The sequence below is a fragment of the Pecten maximus genome, chromosome 16 (assembly GCF_902652985.1).
Source record: "Pecten maximus chromosome 16, xPecMax1.1, whole genome shotgun sequence".
In the NCBI taxonomy this organism is placed as follows: domain Eukaryota; kingdom Metazoa; phylum Mollusca; class Bivalvia; order Pectinida; family Pectinidae; genus Pecten; species Pecten maximus.
The window spans coordinates 37546667-37562376 of NC_047030.1; the positions used below are offsets into that span (position 1 = coordinate 37546667).

Here is a 15710-nt window from a genome sequence, read left to right on the forward strand (position 1 = left end):
TACATTTACTAGATTTACTGGTTCTGGCATCACTTCTCTTTAAATAGGAACAGAAAAAAAAACCTAACTTGTACGTGAAATACAGAAAATGTGAACATATATGAACTTCAACTTGTACGCGGTTTATATAAAATGTGAACAAATTAATGGACTTCTACCTTGTACGTGAAATACAGAAAATATGAACTGATATGGACTTTAACTGGTACGTGAAATACAGAAAATGTGAACAGATTCGGACTTCTACCTTGTACGTGAAATACAGAAAATATGAACTGATAAGGACTTTAACTGGTACGTGAAATACAGAAAATATGAACAGATTTGGACTTTAACTTGTACGTGATACAGAAAATGTGAACAGATTCGGACTTCTACCTTGTACGTGAAATACAGAAAACATGAACTGATATGGACTTCTAACTTGTACGTGAAATACAGAAAATATGAACAGATTTGGACTTTAACTTGTACGTGAAATACAGAAAACATGAACTGATATGGACTTCTAACTTGTACGTGAAATACAGAAAATGTGAACTGATATGGACTTCTAACTTGGAAATGTGAAGGCAAGTAAGAAGCATTAGGATATGGTTGGTAAACCGGTAGTCTTCAATGTCGTGGATTATAGACGTTTCTGTTTGATACCAGCTCCTATGTAAATGTGGTGTGTGACAGTTACTTCACGTACGCCAAGCTTTTATACACCATTATTGTATATTTTACATACAACTTCCAGTTGTTATAGGGCTTCAGATTAAATAAAAACCATGAACATGTCAATCTTATTACAAACATAGTCTAACACTGCAACACAACGTCATTCTTCATCAACAGTTACCATGGCAACTAGTGTTCCCCAGGGAGTCGGGCTTCAAACTTTTGAGCAGTATTGACTCCCGCCTTTATAACTACCAGTCATGCCTACCGTGGCTCTGGTTCTTCAGTGCTTTTTATTGAGCTGACAACTACATAGAGATGTATTTTAAACTCCTGTACCGTCATAAAGAATACCATCTATTATGTCTAGGAAATTTTCCCTAATTTTCCCAGACGTATTTCAATCATTTTATTTTTCCTTGCCTTTTTATATCAGTATTGTTTCTTTGCAGTTTACACCCAACACACATAAATCTGTGTTTATTTGTTCCCATAGTAATAACCGTATTGGTATCGTCTACAGTAATTTTATATATATACAATAAGGAACTATGGAAATCTCTCCTTCTGAAAACAAATGACATCTAATTCAAAACCACAGAATCGGAATTCGGCATTGAAGGCAATTCTAATTAAACTGGAGAAAATGTGTTTGTGTGTCTGTCCGCGAGTCTGTGTCTGTCTGTGTCTGTGAGTCTGTGTGTTTGCTTGTGTCTCTGTGTTTTTGTGTCTCTGTGTGTCTATGTGTCTGACTATCTCTGTATCTGTTTGTGTCTGTCTGTCTGTATTTGTTTATGTGTGTTTGTGTCAGTGTCTGTCTGTCTCTGTTTGTGTTTGTGTCTGTCTATCTGTCTCTGTTTGTGTCTGTGTCTGTCTGTATTTGTTTATGTGTGTTTGTGTCAGTGTCTGTCTGTCTCTGTTTGTGTTTGTGTCTGTCTATCTGTCTCTGTTTGTGTCTGTGTCTGTCTCTGTTTGTGTCTGTCTCTGTTTGTGTTTGTGTCTGTCTGTCTCTACTTGTGTCTGTATGTCTCTGTTTGTGTCTGTTTGTCTGTATTTGTTTATGTGTGATTGTGTCAGTGTCTGTCTGTCTCTGTTTGTGTTTCTGTCTGTCTATCTGTCTCTGTTTGTGTTTGTGTCTGTATGTCTCTGTTTGTGTCTGTATGTCTCTGTTTGTGTCTGTATGTCTCTGTTTGTGTCTGTATGTCTCTGTTTGTGTCTGTATCTTTCTCTGTTTGTGTCTGTATGTCTCTGTTTGTGTCTGTCTGTCTCTGTTTGTGTCTGTCTGTCTCTGTTTGTCTGTGTCTGTCTGTCTCTACTTGTGTCTGTCTTTCTCTGTTTGTGTCTGTATGTCTCTGTTTGTGTCTGTCTGTCTCTGTTTGTGTCTGTCTGTCTCTGTTTGTCGGTGTCTGTCTGTCTCTACTTGTGTCTGTCTTTCTCTGTTGTGTCTGTATGTCTCTGTTTGTCTCTGTATGTCTCTGTTTGTGTCTGTATGTCTCTGTTTGTGTCTATATGTCTCTGTTTGTGTCTGTCTGTCTCTGTTTGTCTGTGTCTGTCTGTCTCTACTTGTGTCTGTCTTTCTCTGTTTGTGTCTGTATGTCTCTGTTTGTGTCTGTATGTCTCTGTTTGTGTCTGTATGTATCTGTTTGTGTCTGTATGTCTCTGTTTGTGTCTGTACTTTCTCTGTTTGTGTCTGTATGTCTCTGTTTGTGTCTGTATCTTTCTCTGTTTGTGTCTGTATGTCTCTGTTTGTGTCTGTCTGTCTCTGTTTGTGTCTGTCTGTCTCTGTTTGTCTGTGTCTGTCTGTCTCTACTTGTGTCTGTCTTTCTCTGTTGTGTCTGTATGTCTCTGTTTGTGTCTGTCTGTCTCTGTTTGTGTCTGTATGTCTCTGTTTGTGTTTCTGTCTGTCTATCTGTCTCTGTTTGTGTTTGTGTCTGTCTATCTGTCTCTGTCTCTGTTTGTGTCTATCTGTCTCTGTTTGTGTTTGTGTCTGTCTATCTGTCTCTGTTTGTGTTTGTGTCTGTATGTCTCTGTTTGTCTGTGTCTGTCTGTCTCTACTTGTGTCTGTCTTTCTCTGTTTGTGTCTGTATGTCTCTGTTTGTGTCTGTATGTCTCTGTTTGTGTCTGTATGTCTCTGTTTGTGTCTGTCTGTCTCTATTTGTGTCTGTCTGTCTCTGTTTGTGTCTGTGTCTGTCTGTCTCTACTTGTGTCTGTCTGTCTCTGTTTGTGTCTGTCTCTGTTTGTGTCTGTATCTTTCTCTGTTTGTGACTGTATGTCTCTGTTTGTGTCTGTCTGTCTCTGTTTGTGTATGTCTGTCTCTGTTTGTCTGTGTCTGTCTGTCTCTACTTGTGTCTGTCTTTCTCTGTTTGTGTCTGTATGTCTCTGTTTGTGTCTGTCTGTCTCTGTTTGTGTCTGTATGTCTCTGTTTGTGTTTCTGTCTGTCTATCTGTCTCTGTTTGTGTTTGTGTCTGTCTATCTGTCTCTGTTTGTGTTTGTGTCTGCTATCTTTCTGTTTTTGTGTCTGTATGTCTCGTTTGTTGTGTGCTGTCTCTATTGTGTCTGTCTTCTCTTTTGTTGTCGGGTATGTCTCTGTTTTCTGTATTGGTTTGTGTCTGGTTGTTTCTGTTTGTGTCTGTGTCTCTGTTTTGTCTGTCTGTCTTTTTGGGTTTTCTCTGGTTTTGTGTTGTATGTCTTGTTTGGTCTATCGTTTCTTGTTGTGTTTGTCTTTGTGTCTATGTTGTGTTTGTTGTGTCGGGTCGTCTCTTTTGTGTTGTGTCTGTCTGTCTCACTTGTGTCTGTCATTCTCTGTTTGTGTTGTAGGTCTTTTTTTGTCGTCCCTTTTGTCTATGTTTGTGTCTGTATGCTCGTTTGTGTCTGTTTGTCTGTTGTGTCTGTCTGCTCTGTTTGTTGTCTGTTTGTTGTCTGTGTCGTGTCTGTCTTATTTGTGGTTGTCTCTGTTTGTGTCTGCTCTGTTTGTGTCTATGTTTGTGTCTGTCTGTCTCTGTTTGTGTCTGTATGTCTCTGTTTGTCTGTGTCTGTCTGTCTCTACTTGTGTCTGTCTTTCTCTGTTTGTGTCTGTATGTCTCTGTTTGTGTCTGTCTGTCTCTGTTTGTGTCTGTCTCTGTTTGTCTCTACTTTTGTCTGTCTGTCTCTGTTTGTGTCTGTCTCTGTTTGTGTCTGTATGTCTCTGTTTGTGTCTATCTGTCTCTGTTTGTGTTTGTGTCTGTCTATCTGTCTCTGTTTGTGTTTGTGTCTGTCTATCTGTCTCTGTTTGTGTTTGTGTCTGTCTGTCTCTGTTTGTCTGTGTCTGTCTGTCTCTACTTGTGTCTGTCTTTCTCTGTTTGTGTCTGTATGTCTCTGTTTGTGTCTGTATGTCTCTGTTTGTGTCTGTGTCTGTCTGTCTCTACTTGTGTCTGTCTGTCTCTGTTTGTGTCTGTCTCTGTTTGTGTCTGTATGTCTCTGTTTGTGTCTATCTGTCTCTGTTTGTGTTTGTGTCTGTCTATCTGTCTCTGTTTGTGTTTGTGTCTGTCTGTCTCTGTTTGTGTCTGTGTCTGTCTGTCTCTACTTGTGTCTGTCTTTCTCTGTTTGTGTCTGTATGTCTCTGTTTGTGTCTGTCTGTCTCTGTTTGTGTCTGTATGTCTCTGTTTGTGTCTGTATGTCTCTGTTTGTGTCTGTCTGTCTCTGTGTCTGTCTGTCTCTGTTTGTGTCTGTGTCTGTCTGTCTCTACTTGTGTCTGTCTGTCTCTGTTTGTGTCTGTCTCTGTTTGTGTCTGTATGTCTCTGTTTGTGTCTGTATGTCTCTGTTTGTGTCTGTCTGTCTCTGTTTGTGTCTGTATGTCTCTGTTTGTGTCTGTATGTCTCTGTTTGTGTCTGTCTGTCTCTGTGTCTGTCTGTCTCTGTTGTGTCTGTGTCTGTCTGTCTCTACTTGTGTCTGTCTGTCTCTGTTTGTGTCTGTCTCTGTTTGTGTCTGTATGTCTCTGTTTGTGTCTGTCTTTCTCTACTTGTGTCTGTCTGTCTCTGTTTGTGTCTGTCTCTGTTTGTGTCTGTCTCTATTTGTGTCTGTCTATCTGTCTCTGTTTGTGTCTGTGTCTGTCTCTGTTTGTGTCTGTCTCTGTTTGTGTCTGTATCTTTCTCTGTTTGTGTCTGTATGTCTCTGTTTGTGTCTGTATGTCTCTGTTTGTGTCTGTCTGTCTCTGTTTGTGTCTGTCTCTGTTTGTGTCTGTGTCTGTCTCTGTTTGTGTCTGTCTCTGTTTGTGTCTGTATCTTTCTCTGTTTGTGTCTGTATGTCTCTGTTTGTGTCTGTATGTCTCTGTTTGTGTCTGTATGTCTCTGTTTGTGTCTGTATGTCTCTGTTTGTCTGTGTCTGTATGTCTCTGTTTGTGTCTGTGTCTGTCTATGTTTGTGTCTGTATGTCTCTGTTTGTCTCTGTGTCTGTCTGTCTCTGTTTGTGTCTGTCTGTCTCTGTTTGTGTCTATATGTCTCTGTTTCTGTCTGTATGTCTCTGTTTGTCTGTGTCTGTCTGTCTCTGTTTGTGTCTGGGTCTGTCTGTCTGTCTCTGTTTGTGTTTCTGTCTGTCTATCTGTCTCTGTTTGTGTCTGTGTCTGTCTGTCTCTACTTGTGTCTGTCTGTCTCTGTTTGTGTCTGTGTCTGTCTGTCTCTGTTTGTGTTTCTGTCTGTCTATCTGTCTCTGTTTGTGTTTGTGTCTGTCTGTCTCTACTTGTGTCTGTCTGTCTCTGTTTGTGTCTGTGTCTGTCTGTCTCTGTTTGTGTTTCTGTCTGTCTATCTGTCTCTGTTTGTGTTTGTGTCTGTCTGTCTCTACTTGTGTCTGTCTTTCTCTGTTTGTGTCTGTATGTCTCTGTTTGTGTCTGTATGTCTCTGTTTGTCTGTGTCTGTCTGTCTTTACTTGTGTCTGTCTTTCTCTGTTTGTGTCTGTCTTTCTCTATTTGTGTCTGTATGTCTCTGTTTGTGTCTGTATGTCTCTGTTTGTGTCTGTCTGTCTCTATTTGTGTCTGTCTGCCTCTGTTTGTGTCTGTGTCTGTCTGTCTCTACTTGTGTCTGTCTGTCTCTGTTTGTGTCTGTCTCTGTTTGTGTCTGTATCTTTCTCTGTTTGTGACTGTATGTCTCTGTTTGTGTCTGTCTGTCTCTGTTTGTGTATGTCTGTCTCTGTTTGTCTGTGTCTGTCTGTCTCTACTTGTGTCTGTCTTTCTCTGTTTGTGTCTGTATGTCTCTGTTTGTGTCTGTCTGTCTCTGTTTGTGTCTGTATGTCTCTGTTTGTGTTTCTGTCTGTCTATCTGTCTCTGTTTGTGTTTGTGTCTGTCTATCTGTCTCTGTTTGTGTTTGTGTCTGTCTATCTGTCTCTGTTTGTGTTTGTGTCTGTATGTCTCTGTTTGTCTGTGTCTGTCTGTCTCTACTTGTGTCTGTCTTTCTCTGTTTGTGTCTGTATGTCTCTGTTTGTGTCTGTATGTCTCTGTTTGTGTCTGTATGTCTCTGTTTGTGTCTATCTGTCTCTGTTTGTGTTTGTGTCTGTCTATCTGTCTCTGTTTGTGTTTGTGTCTGTCTGTCTCTGTTTGTGTCTGTGTCTGTCTGTCTCCTACTTGTGTCTGTCTTTCTCTGTTGTGTCTGTATGTCTCTGTTTGTGTCTGTCTGTCTCTGTTTGTGTCTGTATGTCTCTGTTTGTGTCTGTATGTCTCTTTTTGGCTGTCTGTCTCTTTGTGTCTGTTCTTCTTGTTTGTGTCTGTTGTCTGTGGTCTCTACTTGTGTCTGGTCTGTCTCTTTTTTGGTTGTCTCTTTTGTGTCTAGTCTTGTTTGTGTTGTCTGTCTCTGTTTGGGTCTGTATGTCTCTGTTTGTCTGTGTCGTTTCTCTTTTGTCTGTCTTTCTTTTTTTGTGTCTGTATTGTCTATGTGTTGTGTCTCTGTTTGTGTCTATCGTTGTTTTACTTTTGGTCTTGTGTCTCTGTTTGTGTCTGTTTGTTTGTGTCGTATGTCTCTGTTTGTGTCTATCTGTCTCTGTTTGGTTTGTTCTGTCTATCTGTCTCTTTTTGGTTTGGTCTGTTATCTGTCACTTTTGTGTGGTCTGTTATCGTCTCTGTGTGTTTGTGTCTGTATGTCTCGTTTGTCTGTGTCTGTCTGTCTCTAGTGTGTCTGTCTTTCTTGTTGTGTCTGTATTTTCACTGTTTGTGTTGTATGTCTCTGTTTGTGTCTGTGTCTGTCTGTCTCTACTTTGTGTCTGTCTGTCTCGTTGTGTCTGTATGTCTCTGTTTGTGTCTGTATGTCTCTGTTTGTGTCTATCTGTCTCTGTTTGTGTTTGTGTCTGTCTATCTGTCTCTGTTTGTGTTTGTGTCTGTCTGTCTCTGTTTGTGTCTGTGTCTGTCTGTCTCTACTTGTGTCTGTCTTTCTCTGTTTGTGTCTGTATGTCTCTGTTTGTGTCTGTCTGTCTCTGTTTGTGTCTGTATGTCTCTGTTTGTGTCTGTATGTCTCTGTTTGTGTCTGTCTGTCTCTGTGTCTGTCTGTCTCTGTTTGTGTCTGTGTCTGTCTGTCTCTACTTGTGTCTGTCTGTCTCTGTTTGTGTCTGTCTCTGTTTGTGTCTGTATGTCTCTGTTTGTGTCTGTCTGTCTCTGTTTGTGTCTGTATGTCTCTGTTTGTCTGTGTCTGTCTGTCTCTACTTGTGTCTGTCTTTCTCTGTTTGTGTCTGTATGTCTCTGTTTGTGTCTGTCTGTCTCTGTTTGTGTCTGTCTGTCTCAACTTGTGTCTGTCTGTCTCTGTTTGTGTCTGTCTCTGTTTGTGTCTGTCTCTATTTGTGTCTGTCTATCTGTCTCTGTTTGTGTCTGTGTCTGTCTCTGTTTGTGTCTGTCTCTGTTTGTGTCTGTATCTTTCTCTGTTTGTGTCTGTATGTCTCTGTTTGTGTCTGTATGTCTCTGTTTGTGTCTGTCTGTCTCTGTTTGTGTCTGTCTCTGTTTGTGTCTGTGTCTGTCTCTGTTTGTGTCTGTATCTTTCTCTGTTTGTGTCTGTATGTCTCTGTTTGTGTCTGTATGTCTCTGTTTGTGTCTGTATGTCTCTGTTTGTGTGTGTATGTCTCTGTTTGTCTGTGTCTGTTTGTCTCTGTTTGTGTCTGTGTCTGTCTATGTTTGTGTCTGTATGTCTCTGTTTGTCTCTGTGTCTGTCTGTCTCTGTTTGTGTCTGTCTGTCTCTGTTTGTGTCTGTCTGTCTCTGTTTCTGTCTGTATGTCTCTGTTTGTCTGTGTCTGTCTGTCTCTGTTTGTGTCTGGGTCTGTCTGTCTGTCTCTGTTTGTGTTTCTGTCTGTCTATCTGTCTCTGTTTGTGTCTGTGTCTGTCTGTCTCTACTTGTGTCTGTCTGTCTCTGTGTCTGTCTCTGTTTGTGTCTGTGTCTGTCTGTCTCTGTTGTGTTTCTGTCTGTCTATCTGTCTCTGTTTGTGTTTGTGTCTGTCTGTCTCTACTTGTGTCTGTCTTTCTCTGTTTGTGTCTGTATGTCTCTGTTTGTGTCTGTATGTCTCTGTTTGTCTGTGTCTGTCTGTCTTTACTTGTGTCTGTCTTTCTCTGTTTGTGTCTGTCTTTCTCTATTTGTGTCTGTATGTCTCTGTTTGTGTCTGTATGTCTCTGTTTGTCTGTGTCTGTCTGTCTCTACTTGTGTCTGTCTTTCTCTGTTTGTGTCTGTATGTCTCTACTTGTGTCTGTCTGTCTCTGTTTGTGTCTGTATGTCTCTGTTTGTGTCTGTATGTCTCTGTTTGTCTGTGTCTGTCTGTCTCTACTTGTGTCTGTCTTTCTCTGTTTGTGTCTGTATGTCTCTACTTGTGTCTGTCTGTCTCTGTTTGTGTCTGTATGTCTCTGTTTGTGTCTGTATGTCTCTGTTTGTCTGTGTCTGTCTGTCTCTACTTGTGTCTGTCTTTCTCTGTTTGTGTCTGTATGTCTCTACTTGTGTCTGTCTGTCTCTGTTTGTGTCTGTATGTCTCTGTTTGTGTCTGTCTGTCTCTGTTTGTCAGTGTCTGTCTGTCTCTGTTTGTGTCTGTGTCTGTCTGTCTGTCTCTGTGTCTGTCTGTCTCTGTTTGTGTCTGTCTGTCTCTGTTTGTGTCTGTCTGTCTCTGTTTGTGTCTGTCTGTCTCTGTTTGTGTCTGTCTCTGTTTGTGTCTGTCTCTGTTTGTGTCTGTCTGTCTCTGTTTGTGTCTGCCTCTGTTTGTGTCTGTCTGTCTCTGTTTGTGTCTGTCTCTATTTGTGCCTGTGTCTGTCTCTGTTTGTGTCTGTGTCTGTCTGTCTCTGTTTGTGTCTGTCTCTGTTTGTGTCTGTCTCTGTTTGTTTCTGTTTCTGTCCCTGTTTGTGTCTGTCTCTATTTGTGTCTCTGTTTGTGTCTGTGTCTGCCTGTCTCTGTTTGTCTGTGTCTTTGTCGATATGCCTGTGTATCTGTGCCTCTTTGTATCTAACTCTGTGTATGCGACATTGTGTATGTGTCTCTGTGTGAGTGTGTCTCTGTGTGTATGTGTCTCTGTGTGAGTGTGTCTCTGTGTGTATGTGTCTCTGTGTATGTGTATATGTGTGTATGTGTCTCTGTGTTAATGTGTCTCTGTGTGTATGTGTCTCTGTGTGAGTGTGTCTCTGTGTGAGTGTGTCTCTGTGTGAGGTTGTCTCTGTGTGAGTGTGTCTCTGTGAGTGTGTCTCTGTGTGACTGTGTCTCTGTGTGACTGTGTGTCTGTGTATGTGTCTATGTGTCTCTGTGTTAGTGTGTCTCCGTGTGTATGTGTCTCTGTGTGATGTTGTCTCTGTGAGTGTGTCTCTGTGTGAGGTTGTCTCTGTGTGAAGTTGTCTCTGTGTGAGTGTGAATCTGTGTGTATGTGTCTGTGTGTATGTGTCTGTGTGTGTGTGTGTATCTGTGTTAGTGTGTCTCTGTGTGTATGTGTCTCTGTGTGAGGTTGTCTCTGTGTGTGTGTGTCTCTGTGTGAGGTTGTCTCTGTGTGAGTGTGTCTCTGTGAGTGTGTCTCTGTGTGACTGTGTCTCTGTGTATGTGTCTATGTGTGTATGTGTATCTGTGTTAGTGTGTCTCTGTGTGTATGTGTCTCTGTGTGAGGTTGTCTCTGTGAGTGTGTCTCTGTGTGAGGTTGTCTCTGTGTGAAGTTGTCTCTGTGTGTGTGTGTGTATCTGTGTGTATGTGTCTGTGTGTGTGTATATATCTGTGTTAGTGTGTCTCTGTGTGTATGTGTCTCTGTGTGAGGTTGTCTCTGTGTGAGGTTGTCTCTGTGTGAAGTTGTCTCTGTGTAAGTGTGTCTCTGTGTGTCTCTGTGTGAGGTTGTCTCTGTGTGAGTGTGTCTCTGTGTGTATGTGTCTCTGTGTGTGTGTGTGTGTCTTTGTGTGTATGTGTCTCTGTGTGAGTGTGTCTCTGTGTGAGTGTGTCTCTGTGTGAGGTTGCTTCTGTGTGAGGTTGTCTCTGTGTGAGGTTGTCTCTGTGTGAGTGTGTCTCTGTGTGAGTGTGTCTCTGTGTGATGTTGTCTCTGTGTGAGTGTGTCTCTGTGTTAGTGTGTCTCTGTGTGAGGTTGTCTCTGTGTGAGGTTGTCTCTGTGTGAGGTTGTCTCTGTGTGTATGTGTCTCTGTGTGAGTGTGTCTCTGTGTGAGTGTGTCTCTGTGTGTATGTGTCTCTGTGTGAGTGTGTCTATGTGTGTATGTGTCTCTGTGTATGTGTATATGTGTGTATGTGCCTCTGTGTTAATGTGTCTCTGTGTGTATGTGTCTCTGTGTGAGTGTGTCTCTGTGTGAGGTTGTCTCTGTGTGAGTGTGTCTCTGTGAGTGTGTCTCTGTGTGACTGTGTCTCTGTGTGACTGTGTCTCTGTGTATGTGTCTATGTGTCTCTGTGTTAGTGTGTCTCCGTGTGTATGTGTCTCTGTGTGAGGTTGTCTCTGTGAGTGTGTCTCTGTGTGATGTTGTCTCTGTGTGAGTGTGTCTCTGTGTGAGTGTGTCTCTGTGTGATGTTGTCTCTGTGTGAGTGTGTCTGTGTGTTAGTGTGTCTCTGTGTGAGGTTGTCTCTGTGTGAGGTTGTCTCTGTGTGAGGTTGTCTCTGTGTGAGGTTGTCTCTGTGTGTATGTGTCTCTGTGTGAGTGTGTCTCTGTGTAAGTGTGTCTCTGTGTGAGGTTGTCTCTGTGTGAGGTTGTCTCTGTGTGTATGTGTCTCTGTGTAAGTGTGTCTCTGTGTTAGTGTCTCTGTGTGAGGTTGTCTCTGTGTGAGGTTGTCTCTGTGTGTATGTGTCTCTGTGTGAGTGTGTCTCTGTGTGTATGTGTCTCTGTATACGTGTCTCTGTGTGAGGTTGTCTCTGTGTGAGGTTGTCTTTGTGTGAGTGTGTCTCTGTGTGAGTGTGTCTCTGTGTGAGGTTGTCTCTGTGTGAGGTTGTCTCTGTGTGAGGTTGTATCTGTGTGTATGTGTCTCTGTGTGAGTGTGTCTCTGTGTGTATGTGTCTCTGTGTGAGGTTGTCTCTGTGTGTATGTGTCTCTGTGTGAGGTTGTCTCTGTGTGTATGTATCTCTGTGTGAGGTTGTCTCTGTGTGTATGTGTCTCTGTGTGAGTGTGTCTCTGTGTGTAGGTGTCTCTGTGTGAGTGTGTCTCTGTGTGTATGTGTCTCTGTGTGAGGTTGTCTCTGTGTATGTGTCTCTGTGTGAGGTTGTCTCTGTGTGTATGTATCTCTGTGTGAGGTTGTCTCTGTGTGTATGTGTCTCTGTGTGAGTGTGTCTCTGTGTGTAGGTGTCTCTGTGTGAGGTTGTCTCTGTGTGTATGTGTCTCTGTGTGAGTTTGTCTCTGTGTGTATGTGTCTCTGTGTGAGTGTGTCTCTGTGTGAGTGTGTCTCTGTGTGAGGTTGTCTCTGTGTGAGGTTGTCTCTGTGTGTATGTGTCTCTGTGTGAGTGCGTCTCTGTGTGAGGTTGTCTCTGTGTGAGGTTGTCTCTGTGTGTATGTGTGTCTGTGTGAGTGTGTCTCTGTGTGTGTCGTTATTTTTCTTTATTATCATACAGGTATAACAATCAGTACTTTCACAAAACAAAAAGCGTCGCATACGACAACACGTGATCTTCAGACTCCTCTGTATATTAGATTATATCAATACTTTTCAGTACAAATGAAAATTAGGACTTTTCACAATTCTAGCTGCACCGCTTTCAACTACGAATGTATTCTCGCAACTGACACTAATGTAACACAAGACAGAAAATTCTCTCAGAAACTTCGTCAGAAGAAACTATCTCTCACCATCTAAGACAAAGGCAGTATTTCTATGTGACAATTCAATTTGTAATTGTACGGAGAACCGACACTTCCCTGCAATTTCATAAAGGCACTACAAGGTTATTAGAGGCAAACGTCAACTACTGGATCACTGTTACGTAACACAGGGGTCTGTAGGGAAACACGAGGTATGGGATTCCCCAAAATACGAGGAGGGGTCTGTAGGGAAACACGAGGTATGGGACTCCCCAAAATACGAGGAGGGGTCTGTAGGGAAACACGAGGTATGGGACTCCCCAAAATACGAGGAGGGGTCTGTAGGGAAACACGAGGTATGGGACTCCCCAAAATACGAGGAGGGGTCTGTAGGGAAACACGAGGTATGGGATTCCCCAAAATACGAGGAGGGGTCTGTAGGGAAACACGAGGTATGGGATTCCCCAAAATACGAGGGGTCTGTAGGGAAACACGAGGTATGGGATTCCCAAAATACGAGGAGGGGTCTGTAGGGAAACACGAGGTATGGGATTCCCCAAAATACGAGGAGGGGTCTGTAGGGAAACATGAGGTATGGGATTCCCCAAAATACGAGGAGGGGTCTGTAGGGAAACACGAGGTATGGGATTCCCCAAAATACGAGGAGGGGTCTGTAGGGAAACACGAGGTATGGGATTCCCCAAAATACGAGGAGGGGTCTGTAGGGAAACCCGAGGTATGGGACTCCCCAAAATACGAGGAGGGGTCTGTAGGGAAACACGAGGTATGGGATTCCCCAAAATACGAGGAGGGGTCTGTAGGGAAACACGAGGTATGGGATTCCCCAAAATACGAGGAGGGGTCTGTAGGGAAACACGAGGTATGGGATTCCCCAAAATACGAGGAGGGGTCTGTAGGGAAACACGAGGTATGGGACTCCCCAAAATACGAGGAGGGGTCTGTAGGGAAACACGAGGTATGGGATTCCCCAAAATACGAGGAGGGGTCTGTAGGGAAACACGAGGTATGGGATTCCCCAAAATACGAGGAGGGGTCTGTAGGGAAACACGAGGTATGGGACTCCCCAAAATACGAGGAGGGGTCTGTAGGGAAACACGAGGTATGGGATTCCCCAAAATACGAGGAGGGGTCTGTAGGGAAACACGAGGTATGGGACTCCCCAAAATACGAGGAGGGGTCTGTAGGGAAACACGAGGTATGGGACTCCCCAAAATACGAGGAGGGGTCTGTAGGGAAACACGAGGCGTGGAGCTCCATAAAATTTGGGGGTTACGAGGCGAGGAACTCCCTTAAATTAGGGGGTCACGAGGCGAGGAACTCCATCAAATCAGGGCAACACGAGGCGAGGAACTCCCTTAAATTAGAGGACAGGAGGCGAGGAACTCCCAAAAATCAGGGAAACACGAGGCGAGGAACTTCCTTAAATTAGGACAACAGGAGGCGAGGAGCTCCCCTAAATTAGGGCAACACGAGGCGAAGAGCTCCCTTAAATTCGGGGGTCACAAGGCGAGGAACTCCCTTAAATTAGGGGGTCACGAGGCGAGGAACTCTATACAATCAGGGAAACACGAGGCGAGGAACTCCCTTAAATTAGGGGGACACGAGGCGAGGAACTCCCTTAAATTAGGGGGGCGCGAGGCGAGGAACTTCATAAAATCAGGGCAACACGAGGCGTGGAGCTCCATAAAATTAGGGGGTCACGAGGCGAGGAACTCCCTTAAATTAGGGGGTCACGAGGCGAGGAACTCCATTAAATTAGGGGGTCACGAGGCGAGGAACTCCATTAAATTAGGAGGTCACGAGGCGAGGAACTCCATTAAATTAGGGCAACACGAGGCGAGGAACTAAACAATTAAGGTAGTCTTAGTATTGGCAGAAAACTTACAAAATCAGAGAAGTAGTGTTGTAAAGTAGAAACCTTTGTAACGGCGAGAACTCCAAGCCTACACAGTAGCGTACATCAGACTTCAAATTAAAACTGAATAACAGATATTGTACATTGTAATAACCAGGAGATAGCAACACTTGTTTATCACTCTGGTGAGCGTCATGTGAAACTACGAGATATTTTGACAGGGAATCGGTTGATTACCCCCGGGACGCTCAGCAATAGAACTATAAACGAGCAAATTTGCTGTAACGTTCCTAGCTTCTATTCCAAATAAGGGAGCAATTAAGCGTTTGTTAGAAGGCTGTATTCTCAATTAAAGAAACTTTTGCTATAGCTGCGAAGCTAACTTTCCAAAATAAGGGATTTTCGCTAATGACAGAATGTCTTGCTTTAGAAGATGAAACAGCTCCGTTAACGATGGGATGTCGAACATTTGTGTTAACAATGGGATGTTGAATGTCCTAACATTTGTGTTAACAATGGGATGTTGAATGTCCGAACATTTGTGTTAACAATGGGATGTTGAATGTCCGAACATTTCTGTTAACAATGGGATGTTGAATGTCCGAACATTTCTGTTAACAATGGGATGTTGAATGTCCGAACATTTGTGTTAACAATGAGATGTTGAATGTCCGAACATTTCTGTTAACAATGAGATGTTGAATGTCCGAACATTTCTGTTAACAATGGGATGTTGAATGTCCGAACATTTGTGTTAACAATGGGATGTTGAATGTCCGAACATTTGTGTTAACAATGAGATGTTGAATGTCCGAACATTTGTGTTAACAATGAGATGTTGAATGTCCGAACATTTGTTTTAAGAATGGGATGTTGAATGTCCGAACATTTGTGTTAACAATGGGATGTTGAATGTCCGAACATTTGTGTTAACAATGGGATGTTGATTGTCCGAACATTTCTGTTAACAATGTTCACTTCCCTCTGAATAGCGAATACAATGTTTAAGAGCGAGTTTGTGTACTTATCCAAAAACGAGTTGATTAATAAGTTGTGTACCCTCAAAATAGCGAATTCCAAATTAAGGAACGAGTGGTGTACTCCCAAAATAGCGAATTCTACGTTACAAACGAGTTGTGAACCCTCAAAATAGCGAATTCCAAGTTAAGGAACGAGTTGGGAACCCACAAAATAGCGAATTCCAAATTAAGGAACGAGTGGTGTACTCCCAAAATAGCGAATTCTACGTTACAAACGAGTTGTGAACCCTCAAAATAGCGAATTCTACGTTACAAACGAGTTTGCATGTCCTCTGAATAGCGAATTCCAAGTTTAAAAACTAATTGTGTATCCCAAATACATCAAATGTAGCATCAAGCCGTGTAATTCCATCACTACATCTCTACACACTATGTCAGGGAGATAAAACGGCATTCACCTACATCATAAATTGATCACATTGTGGCATTAATGATAAACCAACAGAAACATACAGTATTGTTGAGTTTACATTAATTACTTTAGGACCGAACCATTTATAAGAAGTCAACAGAAACATACAGTATTGTTGAGTTTATATTAATTACTTTAGGACCGAACCATTAATGATAAACCAACACAAACATACAGTATTGTTGAGTTTATATTAATTACTTTAGGACCGAACCAGTCAATAAACACAAACTTGAAGCTGTCACCACTTATCACAGCTAGCCGTGAGAAATTCAGCTGACATCCAAATTCAATATCGCACCTAGCTTTCTCTTCAGCGGGCCAGCGTTTACACAATTACTTGTTCAACAAATAAACACTTATTTGATTTTGGTCTTTACAAAGAAATTAACGTTTTAATGAAAGGATTCCGTGGTTGCTGTTTTAAGAAGCTTTATTTTATAAGTGTCACACGCCTGAAGTATATACATTTTCTCTAGACATCAAAATTAATAAAACACTGCATGTAATCTACACTAATTATCGAGACTATGAGATACAG

General features: G+C 42.3%; 1 protein-coding gene across 1 annotated transcript; it reads left to right on the forward strand.

The window, feature by feature from the left end:
* Nucleotides 1-12340: 12340 nt before the first annotated feature.
* LOC117344811 (A-kinase anchor protein 5-like) lies at nucleotides 12341-13291 on the forward strand. Its single transcript, XM_033907636.1, has one exon. The coding sequence runs from the start codon at nucleotides 12341-12343 to the stop codon at nucleotides 13289-13291; it is 951 nt and encodes a 316-aa protein (XP_033763527.1).
* The last annotated feature ends 2419 nt before the right edge of the window (nucleotides 13292-15710 follow it).

What these genes read in the sequence shown, in the direction of transcription:
- LOC117344811 (XM_033907636.1), top strand. Translation starts at nt 12,341, where the DNA reads ATGGGATTCCCAAAATACGAGGAGGGGTCTGTAGGGAAACACGAGGTA.